The sequence below is a fragment of the Chiloscyllium punctatum genome, chromosome 4, assembly GCF_047496795.1.
Source record: "Chiloscyllium punctatum isolate Juve2018m chromosome 4, sChiPun1.3, whole genome shotgun sequence".
NCBI lineage: Eukaryota > Metazoa > Chordata > Chondrichthyes > Orectolobiformes > Hemiscylliidae > Chiloscyllium > Chiloscyllium punctatum.
In genome coordinates this window covers 102,942,014-102,958,529 of record NC_092742.1, presented here as the reverse complement: position 1 = coordinate 102,958,529, position 16,516 = coordinate 102,942,014, and the positions used below count along the sequence as shown (strand labels likewise).

General features: G+C 41.4%; 1 protein-coding gene across 2 annotated transcripts in view; it reads left to right on the top strand.

Moving 5' to 3' along the window:
- The window catches only part of ubr1 (ubiquitin protein ligase E3 component n-recognin 1), a 220,515-nt gene that overhangs the window by 82,136 nt on the left and 121,863 nt on the right, over positions 1-16,516 (top strand). For both annotated transcript variants that reach the window (XM_072569440.1, XM_072569439.1), the window contains exons 20-22: positions 2,150-2,213; positions 8,412-8,536; positions 14,534-14,586. In XM_072569440.1, coding sequence (XP_072425541.1) covers positions 2,150-2,213; positions 8,412-8,536; positions 14,534-14,586 — 242 coding nt within the window. The remainder of the gene's footprint in view (positions 1-2,149; positions 2,214-8,411; positions 8,537-14,533; positions 14,587-16,516) is intronic.

Here is a 16,516-nt window from a genome sequence, read left to right as displayed (position 1 = left end):
GCTTCTTTGACATTGATCCCTCAACTAAGGGGAAAGTTCTTTCCTATCTGTGCTGTTAATTCCCCTCTTAATTTTATACATCTCAGTCATGTCCTCCCTGCAGTCTCCTGTACTCAAAGGAGAACGATGCTACTCTATCTATTCTCTCTCCATACCTAAATCTCTTCAGACCAGGCAACATCCTCATAAATCCTCCTTTGCTTTCTTTCTAATACTCTCACATCCCTCCCATAATGTGGATTCCAGAACTGCACGCAATACTCTAGCTGTGGCCTGACCAACATTTTACATAGTTCCATCTGTGTATAGTCAGTGGACAAGTAATCCCAATCTCAGGATGTGAATTGGGGACCAGTGTTCAATGGTAGAATTTGAATTCAGTAAATAATGGAATTAAAAGTTGAATAATGACCATGAAACCATTGTTAACTATCATAAAGTCCCATCTGGTTTACTAATGTCCTTTAGAGAAGGAAATCTCCTATACTTGGCTGGTCTGGTCTTCATGTGACTCCAAACCAACAGCAATGTAGTTAACTTTTAACTCCCCTCTGAAGTGGTCAAACAAGCTATTCAGTTTTGACAAATGCTAAAATGTCTCCAGAAAAAGGAATGATACTGGGTGAACCATCTGGTGTTGATCTAGGCTCCCAAACTTGTCTGTCTTGATCAAAATCTTATAACTCTCTTCCTAACCGCATTGTGGGAGTACCTGTATCAACTGGACTGTAGTGAGGCCATGTGACTGACAAAGTTAGCCCAGACAGAGGTGGGCGGCTCAAGATGATGAATGATTTGCTGTGCTCTGCCAGGGCATATATCGTCGTCTACTCAATACATCATGCCCCTCAAAGTGTGAGTTAGCATTACAAAAACAGAAATTGCTGGAAAAGCACAGCAGGTCTGGCAGCATCAGTGGAGAGAAATCAGTTCTGAGGAAGGGTCACTTGTCCTGAAGCATTAACTCTGATTTCTCTCCACAGATGCTATCAGACCTATGCTTTTCCAGCAATTTGTTTTTGTTTCTGATTTACAGCATCTGCAGTTCTTTCAATTTTTATTTTGTGCGTTAGCATTGTTAGGCTGATGCTGTAGAGGACTGTCACACAGGATTGGGTGCCAGGCGTCTCAATCATCTGTCACTTCATTGCAGCTACCAATGTATCATTATTGACACCAGAACGATATTACTACTCTGTCATCTGCCAGGTTTCAGAGTGAAAACATCAAAGGATCTACAACACTCAGCATCTCAGATCATCAGCTCACTGACCTTTCATCACAAGTAGGAAAATATGCACATTTCTAGTAAGTTTTCACAAAAGGCTTGAAGTGCAAGGACCCAGCCACAAAAAAAATGGTCTTTTGTGATGATCCCTCTTTGGAGTTCATTCCTGTTTGCTGATGTCAGCCAGTATGGATGTTTCACTTGGGCAAACTTGCTGACCTAGTCGGCCTTCACCCTCTTGCATTGTAAGTGATTAACAGTAACAAACCAGATTGTATCAAATGGACCTTCTGAGCTGTTTGACACTGAGAGCTCACCCCTCATACGTAAGTATTTGCACAAAGAAAAGCTTTTGGTTATGATAGAGTCTAGTAACTGAAGAACTTGTCAGGTACATGCTTTCAATGTAGGGTTGGGATTGTGAACATATGACTTTGTTTTTTGACTAAATGGTTTGCATTCATGAAAGTGTTGATGAATATCCATGACGTGCTAATAAATGCAAAACAGGTTCCTAACAATGAGAATCAGGAAACATAGTCCTCCTGAGAGGGTCTGAAAACTATAACCCACCAGCAGGAAACTGAATTTTTGCCAGCGCCCAATGAAATCCCTACCCAGCTTTCTGAAAGTCCAGCTGGCTGGAAAATTCAGCTCTGTATGTTTTAACTCATTAAGTTAGTGGCAGTTTTCACAGACTGACCTGGATAAATAGCTTTTCAAGAATTGAAGCAAAGCAGCATTAACTTTTTATTAAACGTCTTCTGAAGAAGACTCATTGTAGACTCAAATTGCCAATTGTTTCTCTCATCAGAGGTGCAGCCAGACCTGTTGAGTTTCTCGAGCACTTTTTTTTCATGAACTTTCCATTCCTTGATAAATTGAATGAGACTTTGATGTGCATGCATTTTTTTATTGCAGGATGTAATTCAGCAGACTAATGTCCTAGTGGAGGAACTACTGCACCTTATCATTATAGTGGTTGGTAAGACTTCATTTTATTAACTGAAACAGTGTAATCTAAATGGACAACAACAATGCTAATTATTTCCATAATGCGTAGATTTGCAAGAGTTAGGACAGATCTAGTTTGCAATACTTGTTATAAATTCATTGAAAGTAATATCCAATTGATACTTAGAATATAATAAATTCACTAAAAGAATCCAAACTTTTACTGATGAAATCTTTTTCAGAAAACATAGGAACAACAAACAGACTTTTTAATAAAGGAGAGTAACACAGGAAGGAGAGGAAATGGAAGAGATTAAACATTGAGGGAGAATAGCACTGATTATCAACAACAGGTTTAAAGGAAAGAAAGAGGAGACACTTAAAGAAACAAAAATAATAAATGAATGGCGAAAGGCCTAAATATATATTTAAAATTGCCTTTAATGTGATGAACCCTCCCAAGGCTTAGAGAGCAAAGGGGGTAAAGAAAAGAGCGATCAACAAAAGGTTAACCAGGGAGCGCATCTTTCAAGAGACCTCTTTCCCATAATCATGATGGCGATGAGATCAAGACATAGAGACTTACAGCACAGAATCAGACCCTTGGGTCTAACTCGTTCATGCTGACCAGATATCCTAAACAAATCTAGGCCCATTTGCCAGCATTTGGCCCATATCCCTCTAAAACTCATCTCATTCATATACCCATCCAGATGCGTTTTAAATTTTGTAATTGTACCAACCTCCTCCACTTCTTCTGGCAGCTCATTCCATACATACACTACATTTTGTTTGAAAAAAATTGTCTCTTAAGACCCTTTTAAATCTTTCCCCTCTCACCTTAAACCTATGTCCTCTAGTTCTGGACTCCCTCACTTTGACAAAATGGCCATGTCTATTTACCCTACCCATGCCACTCATGATTTTATAAACCTCTATAAGGTCACTTCACAACCTCCAGGGAAGCCAGCCCCAGTCTATTCGGCCTCTCCCTGAAACCGTCCAACCCTTGTAAATCTTTTCTGAACCCTTTCAAGTTTCACAATATCCTTCCTACAGCAGGGAGACCAAAATTGCATGCAATATTTCAATACTTACCTAACTAATGTCCTGTACAGCTGCAACATGACTTCCCAGCTCCAATGCTGAATGCACTGACCAATAAAAGCAAGCATATCAAATGCTGCCTTCACTATCCTATCTATCTGTGACTCCACTTCCAAAGATTGCTAAACCTGCACTCCAAGATCTCCTTGTTCAGCACCACTGCCCAGGACCTTACCATTAAGTGTATAATTCCTGCTAAGATTTGATTTTCCAAACTGCTGAACATCACATTTATCTAAATTAAACTCCATCTACCACTCCTTGGCGCATTGGCCTATCTGGTCAAGATCCCATTGTACTTTGAGGTAACCTTCGCTGTCCACTACACCTCCAATTTTGGTGTCATCTGCAAACTTACTAGGCATAAAAAACCATTGAAATAAATGACGAAAAGCAGTGGACCCAGCACTGATCCTTGTGGCGCACAGCTGATCACAGGCTCCCAGTCTGAAATGTACCCCCCACCACCACCCTCTTGTCGCCTACCTTCAAGCTAGTTCTGTATACAAATAGCTAGTTCTACCTGTATTCCATGTGATCTGACGATGAGGAACCTTGTCAAATGCCCGACTGAAATCCATATTGATCATGTCCACTGCTCTGCCCTCATCAATTCACTGCATTACTACAAAAGAACTCAATTACGTTCATGAGATATGATTTCCCATGCATGATGCCATGTTGATTATCCCTAATCAGTCCTTGCCTTTCCAAATGCATGTAAATCCTGTCCCTACAGTATCCCTCCACCGATGTCAGGCTCACCAGTCTATAGTTCTCTGGCTTTTCCTTATCACTTTTCTGAAATAGTGGCGCAACATTAGCCAACCTCCAGTCTCCTGCACCTCACTTGTGACTATTGACGAAACAAATATCTCAGCAAGTGGCCGAACAAGGGCCCCAGCAATCATTTCCCGAGCTTCCCACAGAGTTCTAGGGTACACCTGGTAGGTCCTGGGGATTTATCCACTTTTATACATTTCAAGACATCCAGCACTACCTCCTCTGTAATATGGACATTTTTCAAGATGTCACCATCTAATTCCCCAAATTCTATACCTTCCATATCCTTCTCCACAGTAAATACTGATGCAAAGTACTCATTTAGTATCTCCCCCATCTCCTGCGGTTCCACAGATAGGCAGCCTTGCTGATCTTTAAGGGACCCTGTTGTCTCCCTAGTTACCCTTTGACCTCAATATATACGTTGGATCCCTTTGGATTCTTTACAACCCTATTTATCGAAGCTATGTTGTCTCATTTTTGCCCTCCTGACTTCCTCTTAAGTATCCTCCAACTGACTTTAAAGCCTTCTATGCATTCACTCAATCTCTACTGTCTAAACCTGACATATGCTTCCTCCTTATTCTTAATCAAACCTCATCTTTTCCTAACTTGCACAATGTCGTTATCTGATGAACCTAAATGAATTCTTTGGGAAGGTAACCACCAAAAGACATTTGATTAGTTCTGTGTCAAGATTACTCAAAATAAGACCAGAAATGCGAGAGCTAGTTTGGTGGCATTTATTTATTTGGGAAGTAGGAAATTCTAATAAGGATGGGGGAAGTGTTATCTATTGAGCAAGATGTGACAAGTAGCATCTGAGAAAACAAAAAAAAGTTTTAATGAACTGAAACTAGGAACTCTGATTGTAAATAAGCATTTGGGTGTTGGTGTGCACAGTGGACTGAAATCGAATGCGCAGTGTATAAAAAGTGACTAAGCTAACAGAATGTTGGGCTTTCTCTTCAATGGTTAAATGTGTTTCAGTTGTACACCATCTTTGTCAGACCTCATGTGGAGCATTGTGTTCAGTTCTGGCTACCACTCCCCAAGAAGAATATTTTGGCCATGGTAATGCTTAAAGGGCCTTAAAACTTCTAGTATAAGAACAATTTATGTAATCTTGTCTTGTATTCCTTTGAGTTTTGAAGATTGAGGCAAGATCTGGTGAAAATATTTAACATCAGGAGAAGCTGTTCAGGTTGAAAGTTTGCTCACTGACATGGTAGGTTTGTTTGATGTTTGATCACCATGCTAGGTAACCTCATCAATGGGCCTCCGTTGAAGCGCTGGTGTTCTGTCCTGCTTTCTACTTACGTGTCTTGATCTGTTACAGTAGGTGATATCATTTCTGATCCTTTTTCTCAGACGTTGGTAAATGGTAAAATGATTTTTAAAAAACCCATTTACTAACCTCTGAGAAAAAGAACCAAAAATGATATCACCTACCCTATCAGACCAAGATACACACATAGAAAGCTGGACAGAACACCAGCGATCAACGGAGGCCCACTGATGTTACCTAGTATGGCGACAAAATGTCTGAAACTGAACCTTCCAGCTCAGCGAGCAAACTTATAACCTGAACCTCAACCTGAACTACAAGTAGTAAGCTTTGAGAATATTTGTAGCTCAAGTTGAGGTTCTGGATGTAGGTTTGCTCGCTGAGCTGGAAGGTTCAGTTTCAGACATTTTGTCACCATACTAGGTAATATCATCAGTGATCCTCTAGATGAAGCACAGGTGGTATGGCCCACGTTTTATTTACATGTTTAGGTTTCCTTGGGTTGGTGATGTTATTTCATAAGGTGATGTCATTTCTCAGGGGTGGTAAATGTGTTTGTTGATAGAGTTCAGTTGGAATGCCATGCTTCTCGAAATTCTCACACGTGTCTCCTATTTGGCTTGTCCTCGGATGAAAAGTGTGTTGCTGGAAAAGCGCAGCAGGTCAGGCATGATCCAAGGAGCAGGAGAATCGACGTTTCGAGCATAAGCCCTTCTTCAGGAATGAGGAGGGTGTGCCAAGCAGACTAAGATAAAAGGTAGGGAGGAGGGACTTGGGGGAGGGGCGTTGGGAATGCGATAGGTGGAAGGAGGTGAAGGTGAGGGTGATAGGCCGGAGAGGGGGTGGGGGTGGAGAGGTCGGGAAGAAGATTGCAGGTCAAGAAGGCGGTGCTGAGTCCGAGGGCTGGGACTGAGAAAAGGTGAGGGGGAAGGGAAATGAGGAAGGTGGAGAAATCTGCACTCATCCCTTGTGGTGGGAGGGTTCCGAGGCGGAAGATGAGGCACTCTTCCTCCAGGCGTCGTGTTGTCATGGTCTGGCAGTGGAGGAGGCCAAGGACCTGCATGTACTTGGCAGAGTGGGAGGGGCAGTTAAAGTGTTCAGCCACGGGGCGGTTGGGTTGGTTGGTGTGGGTGTCCCAGAGGTGTTCTGTGAAAGTTTCAGAGACACCTGGAGGAAGAGCGCCTCATCCTCCGCCTAGGAACCCTCCAACCACAAGGGATGAGTGCAGATTTCTCCAGCTTCTTATTCCCCCCCCCCAACTTGATCTCAGTCCCAACCCTCGGACTCAGCACCACCTTCTTGACCTGCAATCTTCTTCCCAACCTCTCCGGCCTATCACCCTCATCTTAACCTCCTTCCACCTATCGCATTCCCAACGCTCCTCCCTACCTTTTATCTTAGCCTGCTTGGCGCACCCTCCTCATTCCTGCCGAAGGGCTTATGCCCAAAACATCGATTCTTCTGCTCCTTGGATGCTGCCTGACCTGCGCTTTTCCAGCAACACATTTTTCAGCTCTGATCTCTAGCATCTGCAGTCCTCACTTTCTCCTTGTCCTAGGATGGATGTGTTGTCCCAGTCGAAATGGTGTCCTTCCTCATCTATATGTAAAGATACTAGTGATAATGGATCATGTCTGTTTGTGGCTATTTGATTTCATGTATCCTGGTGGCTAGTTTTCTGCCTGTTTGTCCATATAGTGTTTGTTACAGTTCCTGCAAGGTATTTTGTAAATGACATTAGTTTTGCTTGTTGTCTGTATAGGGTCCTTCAAGTTCATTAGCTGCTGTTTTAGTGTGTTGGTGGGTTTGTGGGCTACAGATAACGAACAAAACTAATATCATTTACAAAATACCTTGCAAGAACTGTAACAAACACTAAATTGGACAAACAGGCAGAAAACTAGCCACCAGGATACATGAACATCAACTAGCCGCAAAAAGATATGACTCACTCTCACTGGTAACTTTACATACAGATGAGGAAGGACACCACTTTGACTGGGACAACACATCCATCTTCTGATAAACCAAACTCGAGGCATGCATGAGAATTTTGAGAAGCACAGCACTCCAACCAGAACTCTATCAACAAACATATTGACTTGGATCCCATTTACCACTTCCTGAGAAAATGAACAGGAAATGACATCACAAACCCAACAAAACCTAAACACACAAATAAAGAGTGGGCCATACCACCAGTTCTTCATCTGGAGGCTCACTGATGATGTTACCTAGTATGGTGATAAAATGTTTGAAACCAAACCTTCCAGCTCAGCGAGCAAACATTCATCCTGAGCTACAAATATTTCTCAAATCGCAAAGGAGGAACTGTTTTCTGTCACTTGGGTAGAGGGATTTTAAAATGGAAGCTCAGCTGTTTAAGAGTGGAATCACTTCTACATGCAAAGGATAATGGAAATGTGGAACATGTTCTGGCAAATTCTGTGGATGCTGATTGTTAATTAGCATTTACACATCCACACTGGGTAGATTTTTATAAGGCAAACCTATTAAATGATAAGGAGTGGTCAGTAGATGGAATTGAGGTATGCAGCTGCTACAATTTAAGTGTGTGCTGGATCAGACTCAAGAGGTTGAATGACCTTCTCCTGTTGCTGTGTTTCTGCATCTGATCATCAGAGGCACAGAATCTGCTTATAGCAGAGATGGCACTGACCCTAAAGGAATTTCTGGTGCCATCACAACATTTTTAACACTTAGAAATGAGTAATTTTTGGAAATCTGTAGGTCTTTAAGTTTGCATTATGAATTGCTTCAATACTCAGTCGTTCCTTTCAACAGTCACTTGAACAAAATATATTTCTGAAATGATTGAGGGAAATGTTAGAAATTATGAAGAGATTTCATTGATGTTCGCAAGTTTCCAGCTTGTGAAAGAATGTTACTTAATTTATGCACTCAAATTTTCAAAACTAAATCTGATCTAACTGATGATATCATGTCAGAAGATTCTATAGTTAGTTCGAGCTTTTATCTGTACTTATTGCAGTCACTGTATCTAATGAATTTGCATTTATTTCTCTCGAGGGGAGCGGTACGTTCCGGGAGTGGGCCATGTGAAGAAAGATGATGTCACTTTGAGGGAGGTGATCCATTTACTTTGCATTGAGCCAATGCCTCATAGTGAACTAGCACAATCATTACCTGAGAATGTGAGTTTCCTCGTTTCAATAGATTTTCTTAGTGTATTGAACCTTGAGGCAAAGAAAGCTTTTTTAAAAATTGCATATAAATAGTTCCAGCAGCATCTGCCGAAGCACCTTGCAGGTAAATGAATTCTGATTGTTATGTAATAAATGCAGCAGTTTGTTCACAGCAAGGTCTCAACAGCAGCAACCAGACTATTTGCATTAGTGCTTCTATTGGAACCATTAATAGTTACCAGGACATGGGAACAAACTCCTCTCCTGTTCCTCGAAATAGTACTTTGGGATCTTCGACATTCACCTGCGAAGGTGGAAGGGGCCTTGGTTTAATGCCTTATCTGAAATATGGCAACCCTGACAGTGCAACTGCCCAGCTTTGGAACGTGTCAGTCCAGATTACTGTACTCATGTCTCTGAAATGACACTTTAATCAATGAACTTAGGTGAGTGTGCATGCCTCTGTGCCGGGGCACACGCTGTACGTAATCCTTATGTGAAATGTTCATAGACTAGTAACTTTGCTAGTATAGGTCTTTCTGCTGTGCACCTCAAGTGATGGTGTCAATTCATTAAATTTTCATAATGGTGCTGCAGAGCAGAGCAGAAAGCCCTATGGACAACATTGGTGATATCACAATCACCTCTATAGTTAATCCTTAATGCTTTAAAACTACATTTAATCTTAATTTGTTAACCTGGTCCAAGCAATTTCAAGGTATACAATCCATTCCTTGATTATAACTTCCAGTTTATGGGTTGTCTGACAAGCTCAGAGGTTAGAAACAGGAAAGGAGAGGTCACCCTGGTGGGAGTTTTCTATAGACCTCTGAATTGTTCCAGGGTTGTAGAAGCAAGGATAACAAAAATTATTCTTGATAGGAACGGGAGTAACGGTAGTTGTTGTGGGGGATTTTAACTTCCCCAACATTGACTGGAAATACCGTAGTTCAAGTACTTTAGATGGGTCAGTTTTTGTCCATTGTGAACAGGACAGTTTTCTGACACAGTATGAAGACATGCCAACAAGGGGCGATGCCATATTGGATTTGATACTAAGGAATGAACCAAATGTTAGATTTGAAGGTAGGTGAGCACTTTGGCGATAGTGACTACTATTCGGTTATGTTTACAATAGCAATGGGCAGAGATAGATATGTACTGCAGGGAAAGAGGTATAACTGGGGGAAATACAATAATGATGCAATTAGGCAAGATTTAGGATGCATAGGACGGGGAAGGAAACTGCAGGGGATGGACACACTTGAAATGTGGAGCTTACTCAAGGAACAGCTACTGTGGGTCCTTGATAAGTATATACCTATCAGGCGGAGGGGTAGTTGTCGAGAGAGGGAGCCATGGTTTACAAAGGAAGTTGAAGCTCTTGTCAAGAGGAAGAAGGTGGCTTACGTGAGGATGAGGCATGAAGGCTCAGTTAGGGGTCTTGAGAATTATAAGGTAGCCAGAAAAGAGAAGGCTAAGAAAAGCTAGGGGGGGGCATGAGAAGTTATTGGCGGATAGGATCAAGGAAAGCCCTAAGGCTTTTTAATAGGTATATCAGGAATAAAAGAATGACTAGAGTAAGATTAGGGCCAATCAAAGATCGTAGTAGGAAGTTGTGTGTGGCATCTGAGGACATAGGGGAAGCATTTAATGAATACTTTTTTGTCAGTATTCACATTAGAAAAGGGCAATGTTAGTGAGAACAGGCGACTAGATTAGATGAGACTGCGGTTGACAAAGAGGCGGTTTTAGCAATTTTGGAAGATCTGAAAATATATAAGACCCCTGGCCAGATCGGATTTATCCTCTGATTCTCTGAGAAGCCAGGGAGGAGATTGCAGAGTCTTTGGTTTTGATCTTTGTGTCATCATTGTTGATGAGAATAGTGCCAGAAAGCAGGAGAATAGCAAATGTTCCCTTGTTTAAGGAGGGGAGTCAAGAAAATTATAGGCTAGTGAGCCTTACTTCGGTTGTGGGTAGGGTGTTGGAAAAGGTTATAAGAGATAGGATTTGTAATCATCTAGAAAGGAATATTTTGATCAGGGATAGTCAACATGTGAAGGGTAAGTTGTGCCTCGCTAACCTTACTGAGTTCTTCGAGAAGGTGCCAAAACAGGTGGATGAGAGTAAAGCAGTTGATGTGGTGTATATGGATTTCAGTAAGGTGTTTGAAAGGTGCCACACGGTAGGCTATTGCACAAAATACGGAGTTTTAGGATTGAGGGTGATTTAGTGGTTTAGATCAGAAATTGGCTAGCTGAAAGAAGATAGAGGGTGGTGGTTGATGGTAAATGTTCATCCTGGAGCTTAATTATCAGTGGTGTGCCGCAAGGATCTGTTTTGGAGCCACTGCTGTTTGTCATTTTCATAAATGATATGAATGTGGACGTAGAAGGTTGGGTTAGTTAATTTGCTGATGACACTAAGTTGGACAGAGTTGTAGATAGTGCCAAAGGATGTTGTGGGTTACAGAGGGATATAGATAAGATGCAGAACTGGGCTGAGATGTGGCAAATGGAGATTAATGCAGAAAGGTGCGAGCTAGTTCACTTCGGAAGAGGTAACAGGAATGCAGAGTACTGGGCTAGTGGTAAACTCCGTGGTAGTGTTGATGAATAGAGAGATCTCTGTCAAGGTGCATACATCCCAGGTTGGTAGGGTTGTTAAGAAGGCATATGATGTGTTGGCGTTTATTGGTATGGGGAGTTGAGTTTCAGAGCCATGAGGTCATGCTTCAGTTGAACAAGACACTGCTCAGGCCATACCTGGAGTATTGCATACATCGCACTCTAGGAAAGGTGTGGAAGCTTTGGAAAGGATTCAGAGGAGATTTACTTGGATATTGCCTGGTTTGGAAGGAAAGTCTTACGAGGAAAGGTGGAGGGAACTGAGGCTGTTTTTGTTGGAGAGAAGAAGGTTGAGATGTGACTTAATTGAGATGTATAAGATAATCAGATGGTTAGATAGGTTGGACAGTGAGAGTCTTTTTCCTCAGATAGTGAAGGCTAACACGAGGGGACGCAGCTTCAAACTGAGGGGTGATAAATTTAGGACAAATATCAGGGGTAGTTTCTTTAGTCAGAGAGTAGTAGGGGCGTGGAACAGCCTGCTTGCAGCAGTAGTAGACTCGCCAACATTAAGGGCATTTAAATAGTCATTAGACATACATATGGATATGTTAGCTGGGCATAAGATTAATTTCATAGGTCAGTGCAGCATCCAAGGGCCAAAGGGCCTGTACTGCGATGTAATGTTCTATGTTCCCTCAACCCCTTGCAACTTCCTGCAGTTACATTTTGACTCCTTTATTAACATCTATGCAAGGAATTGCAAGAGTAGACAGTTCAGAATGTCTCTATCAGTCCAGCTTGTCGATGCTGATCTTTATGAACTCCACGGGTCTTCTCTCACTCTTCTTCATATAACCCTGTTGGTGTAACTGGCATTGTGTGCTGCTGTTTTGAAACAACATTGCCACTTGATTTGATAACAAATTGCACTTGTGAAGCATCCTTTTGAAGAATAGGAGGCTAGTATAGAGAACCAAAGACACAGTTGAAGAGGAGGGTTTTGTGGTGATGTTGAAAGTAGCTGGGAAGAGACCCAGATAGAAAGTTCTAGAGGGCACACCTTTGTTATCAGGTTACTTAGGTCCATGCCGGTAATGACAAGTTCTATCTCTCTTCAGTCAAAACCCTACATTTGTGGAATGCTAATGAAATCTCGAATCCCACCTTCTCTAGACTCTTTGCATAACTGTCTCAAAGAAGATTCTTTGGGTCAAAACATTGATTCTTTTTCTGCCGCCACAGATGCAGCCTAAACTGCTGAGTTTGTCCAGCACTTTGTTTTTACTCCATTTAATCATCATCCCTCATGCCTTGTCCCATTCTGATAAATCTCATCAGTATCGATTAAGCTACTGTGAAGCAGAAGAAAGCAAGGGCAGTGTTAAGGACTGGAAGGTGATAAATGGTAGTGGGATGATAAATTAAGAAATGGGTATAAGTCGTTCACTGGGCTTTTCTGAACCAGTGGAGGTGGTTTAGGATGGGAGTGGGATCAGACCGTAGAATTTCAATATTCGAAAATCTTGGATCTTGATAAACTGTGGGTCAGTAATGTAAAGTGAAACTGAGAGATTCCCTGGAGTTATTCCTGCTGATACTTCAGCAAGGGAAGAAAATTATATATAAATGTGGTTTACCTTTAGTTTGGGAACATAGTTTTCTCAGCCTGTATGATATGCTTCCAGATTTCTTCCTACTCTAGATTTTTGGTAGTCTGCATTCTAGCAGTATGCATTGAGAACAGACCCCTTCTTTTGGCTTTAAGAAAGAAGTTCCACCACTGCAAATTCACACTCACCTAATCTCTGATCTGGTTTCTCAGACAGTTATGGAATCATAGAGTTTAACAGGCAGCATAGTGTTTGTGGTTGCACTGTTGCCTCTCAGCACCAGGGACCTGAGTTTGATTCCATCCTTGGGCAACTGTCTGCATGGAGTTTGCCCATGTCTCTGTAGGTCTCCTCCAAGTGCTCTGGTTTCCTCCCACAGCCCAAAGGTGTGCAGGTTAGATAGATTGGCCATGCTAAATTGCCCATAATGTCCAGGGTTACACAGACTAGGTGGATTAATATAATAAATGTCGGATTATAGGGATGGGGTAGAAGGATGGGGCTTGATGGGATGTTATTCACAGGGATGGTGTGGAATTGATAGGCTGAATGGCCTTCTTTTGCACTGTCGGCATTCTATGATTCTAAACAGTACAGATCAACCGGTTCTGCCTACGCCTGCTCTCAGGAAAAGCTATTCAATTAGTTTCAATTCCCAGTTCTTTCCTCATAACCTGCTGGCTTTCTTATAGTAAATTGTTTGTTTAATTCCATTTGGAAATTGCTTTTGAATATATTTGTGCTGCCATGCCTGACAATAGAGTCCAGTTCGAACAATTTGCTGAAACAAAACCTCTTCTCTTTTCTCGCTGATTAAAGCTAATTATATACTTTGCTGTCAACGGCAAGAATTTCTTCCTAAGTACTCTATTAAAATCCCACATAATGTGAGATGAGTGTTTAATATAATTTTATATAATTCTATATAATAAACCTTTACTATAAATTATAGCATCAGTTCTATATTACGTATAAAATAGATAAATTGTGATTTAGTTGTATACACTTTAAATACAATCATATTAAATTTCCAATGCCAGCCTCCGAGACTCTGTACATAACACTGTTTCCTCATCCCTGACCTATTCTAGTAAATCTTCTCAGGGGCACCCTGTACAAGGCTTTGATGCTTTTCCTAGAGGTTAGTGGCCAGTACTGAAAACAAAACTTCAGCTGATAGCTGATCAATGATCATTAATAGCTTAAGAATAGCTGCTGATTTATGACCAGAATTTATTTGTAATATATCTGTAAGGCTTGTTGCTACGCTTCAGGTGCAAGCTATTACAGACTATTAAACACGGTCGACGAGTGTGGTGCTGGAAAAGCAGTTTTTTCCTGATGAAGGGCTTATGTCTGAAATGTTGATTCTCCTGCTCCTCGAATGCTGCCTGACCTGCTGTGCTTTTCCAGCAGCACACTCTCTACTCTGATCTCCAACATCTGCAGTCGTCACTTTCTCCAATTATTAAACACAGAAGAGTACTGCAGAATTTGCTTAATGTGCCTTTGTCCTGTTATTTTTTTCCCCCACATTTAGCTTTCCTCTTTATTTAAAACGCCGGGATTTCACTTTACTATCTAATATCGATCTTGTAAGAATTGCTGCAATCCAACATATGCTGTTCAATAATGTACACTTGCTTGGTAGAACTACACATTGCGTACAAGGTGACAGCACCAGGCCTTTTGACCCAACATCTCACATCATTAAAGAATGTTTTACTTCGCTTGAACAATGTTAATTTGAACTTGCAGTAGTAATTGTGCACTGATAGAAAAGAAGTCTGAAAATTGATGTTTGTGTTAAATTATTTTAACAGGAAAATAATGAAACTGGTTTGGAAAATGTTATACATCAGGTGGCCACTTTCAAGTAAGTCTGGTTTTCCATAAGAATTATTCATGACTTTTTTACCAACTCAACTTTGTTTGATGTTTGCTGTGTTTTTCTGAGCAGTCTGTACTAATATCACTAGGTTTTGAGGTCAGAACTATACTTTTCATTTAGCCTCCTACCTGTGACTTTTCAAAACCACCTTTTCTTGCAGATGTTTTAATTTGGAATTACAACTCCACTAAGTTATACTTTTCATTTCAAACCTTCAACATTGATAATACTGGGAACATTACAATAACCAGTATTATTATTATTATATGTACAGAGGTTGTGAACAGTATGAATGTATGAATTAGAAGCACAAATAAACCACTCCCTAACCTTACAATCAGTAAGATTGTGGCTGATCTAATTACGGAGGAACCTTGATTATCTGAAGGACATGAGCAGGCAGTATTTCGTTCGGTTAATTGAAGCCAGATAACATTGTTAGCTAAGCATCGGGATCTTGCAATCTTGTCTGGATAATCCGAAATTCAATTAATCAAATGCCAGATAATCGAGGTTCCACTGTACTCCACGATAATGTAGGAGAAGCGATGGCATAATGGGATGTGACCGGCCTATTAATCCAGATACCTAGAAAATGTTATGCATCAGGTGCCCAATTCCAAGTAAGTCTAGTTTTCCTAGTTAGAATCTGGTCACAGTTGATGATAGAAAAATATCTGGATTTTTAAAAAAGTTTGGAATTAGTGATGACTGTTGTGAATGTCGGAAAAAATCCATCTAGTTCACTAGTGTGCTTTAGAGAAGGAAACCTTACCTGATCTTTCTTCAGACCCACAGCAATGTGATTGACTCTTAACTGCCCTGTGAAATGATGTAGCACACCTTTCAGTTGTAACAGCAATTAGAGAGGAGAAAAGGAATAAAAAGAAGGGACCACTTGATCTCAACTAAGGCCCTGGGAACAAGCATAGGTGACCTTGCAAAATCATCCCTATTAACATCTAGTACCAAAATTGGGAGAACTGCCTGACATAGCCAAACCTACAGAGTCATACTTTAGAGGCATTGTCCCAAACACCACCACCATCAGGGCAGACACAGCACAGGTGGTGGCACAGTAGTATCTCAGGAGGAACCTGCCCAAGAGCCCTCAGAATTGATTCTGGACCCTATGATGTCTTGTGGCATCATGACAAGGCTTCTCATGCTGATTGCCACTTTAATCCAATCAGTACTGTGCCATGTTGAACAGCACTTGGAGGAAGCACTGAGGGTGGCAAAGGTGCAGAATGTACTCTGGGTGGGGGATTTGTGGCTTGGCAGCAGGACTACTGATCAGGACGGTTGGATCCTAAAGATTGGCTGTGCAGCAGGTGGTGAGGGCACCAACAAGAGGGGAAAAAAACACATTTGACCTCATCCTTAGTCATCTGCTGGCTGCAGATTCACCTGTCCATGTGCATATCGGAAAAAGCGACCACCGCACAGTCTTTGTGAAGACAAAGTCCATCCTTAATGTTGCGAATACCCTCCATTGTATTGTTCTGTGGCACTATCACCCTGATAAACGGAACTGACTTTGAACAGATCTAGTAACTCAAGACTGAGCAACCATGCGGTGTCTTGACAATCAACAGCAGCTGAATTATACTCCTGCGCAATCTGCATACCTAATGGCTTGGCATATCACCCACTCAACCATTAGGAAGGCATTTGGGATACTTAACTTTAGCTGAGGTGAATGCTGGACTGTATAAAATGTTGGTTAGGTCAAAGCTAGTGGGGATGTTGAAACGTTTTTCACCAAGGCTGGAGGGAATCTAAAATATCTTCCTGGTAGATACAGCATTCCTCAGAGCATTTAAGAAACATTTTGATGTTTTTGATGCCAAGGCATACAAAGCTATGGGTCAAGTGCTTCATCAGGTATGTGCCAATCAGAAACAATAGGCTG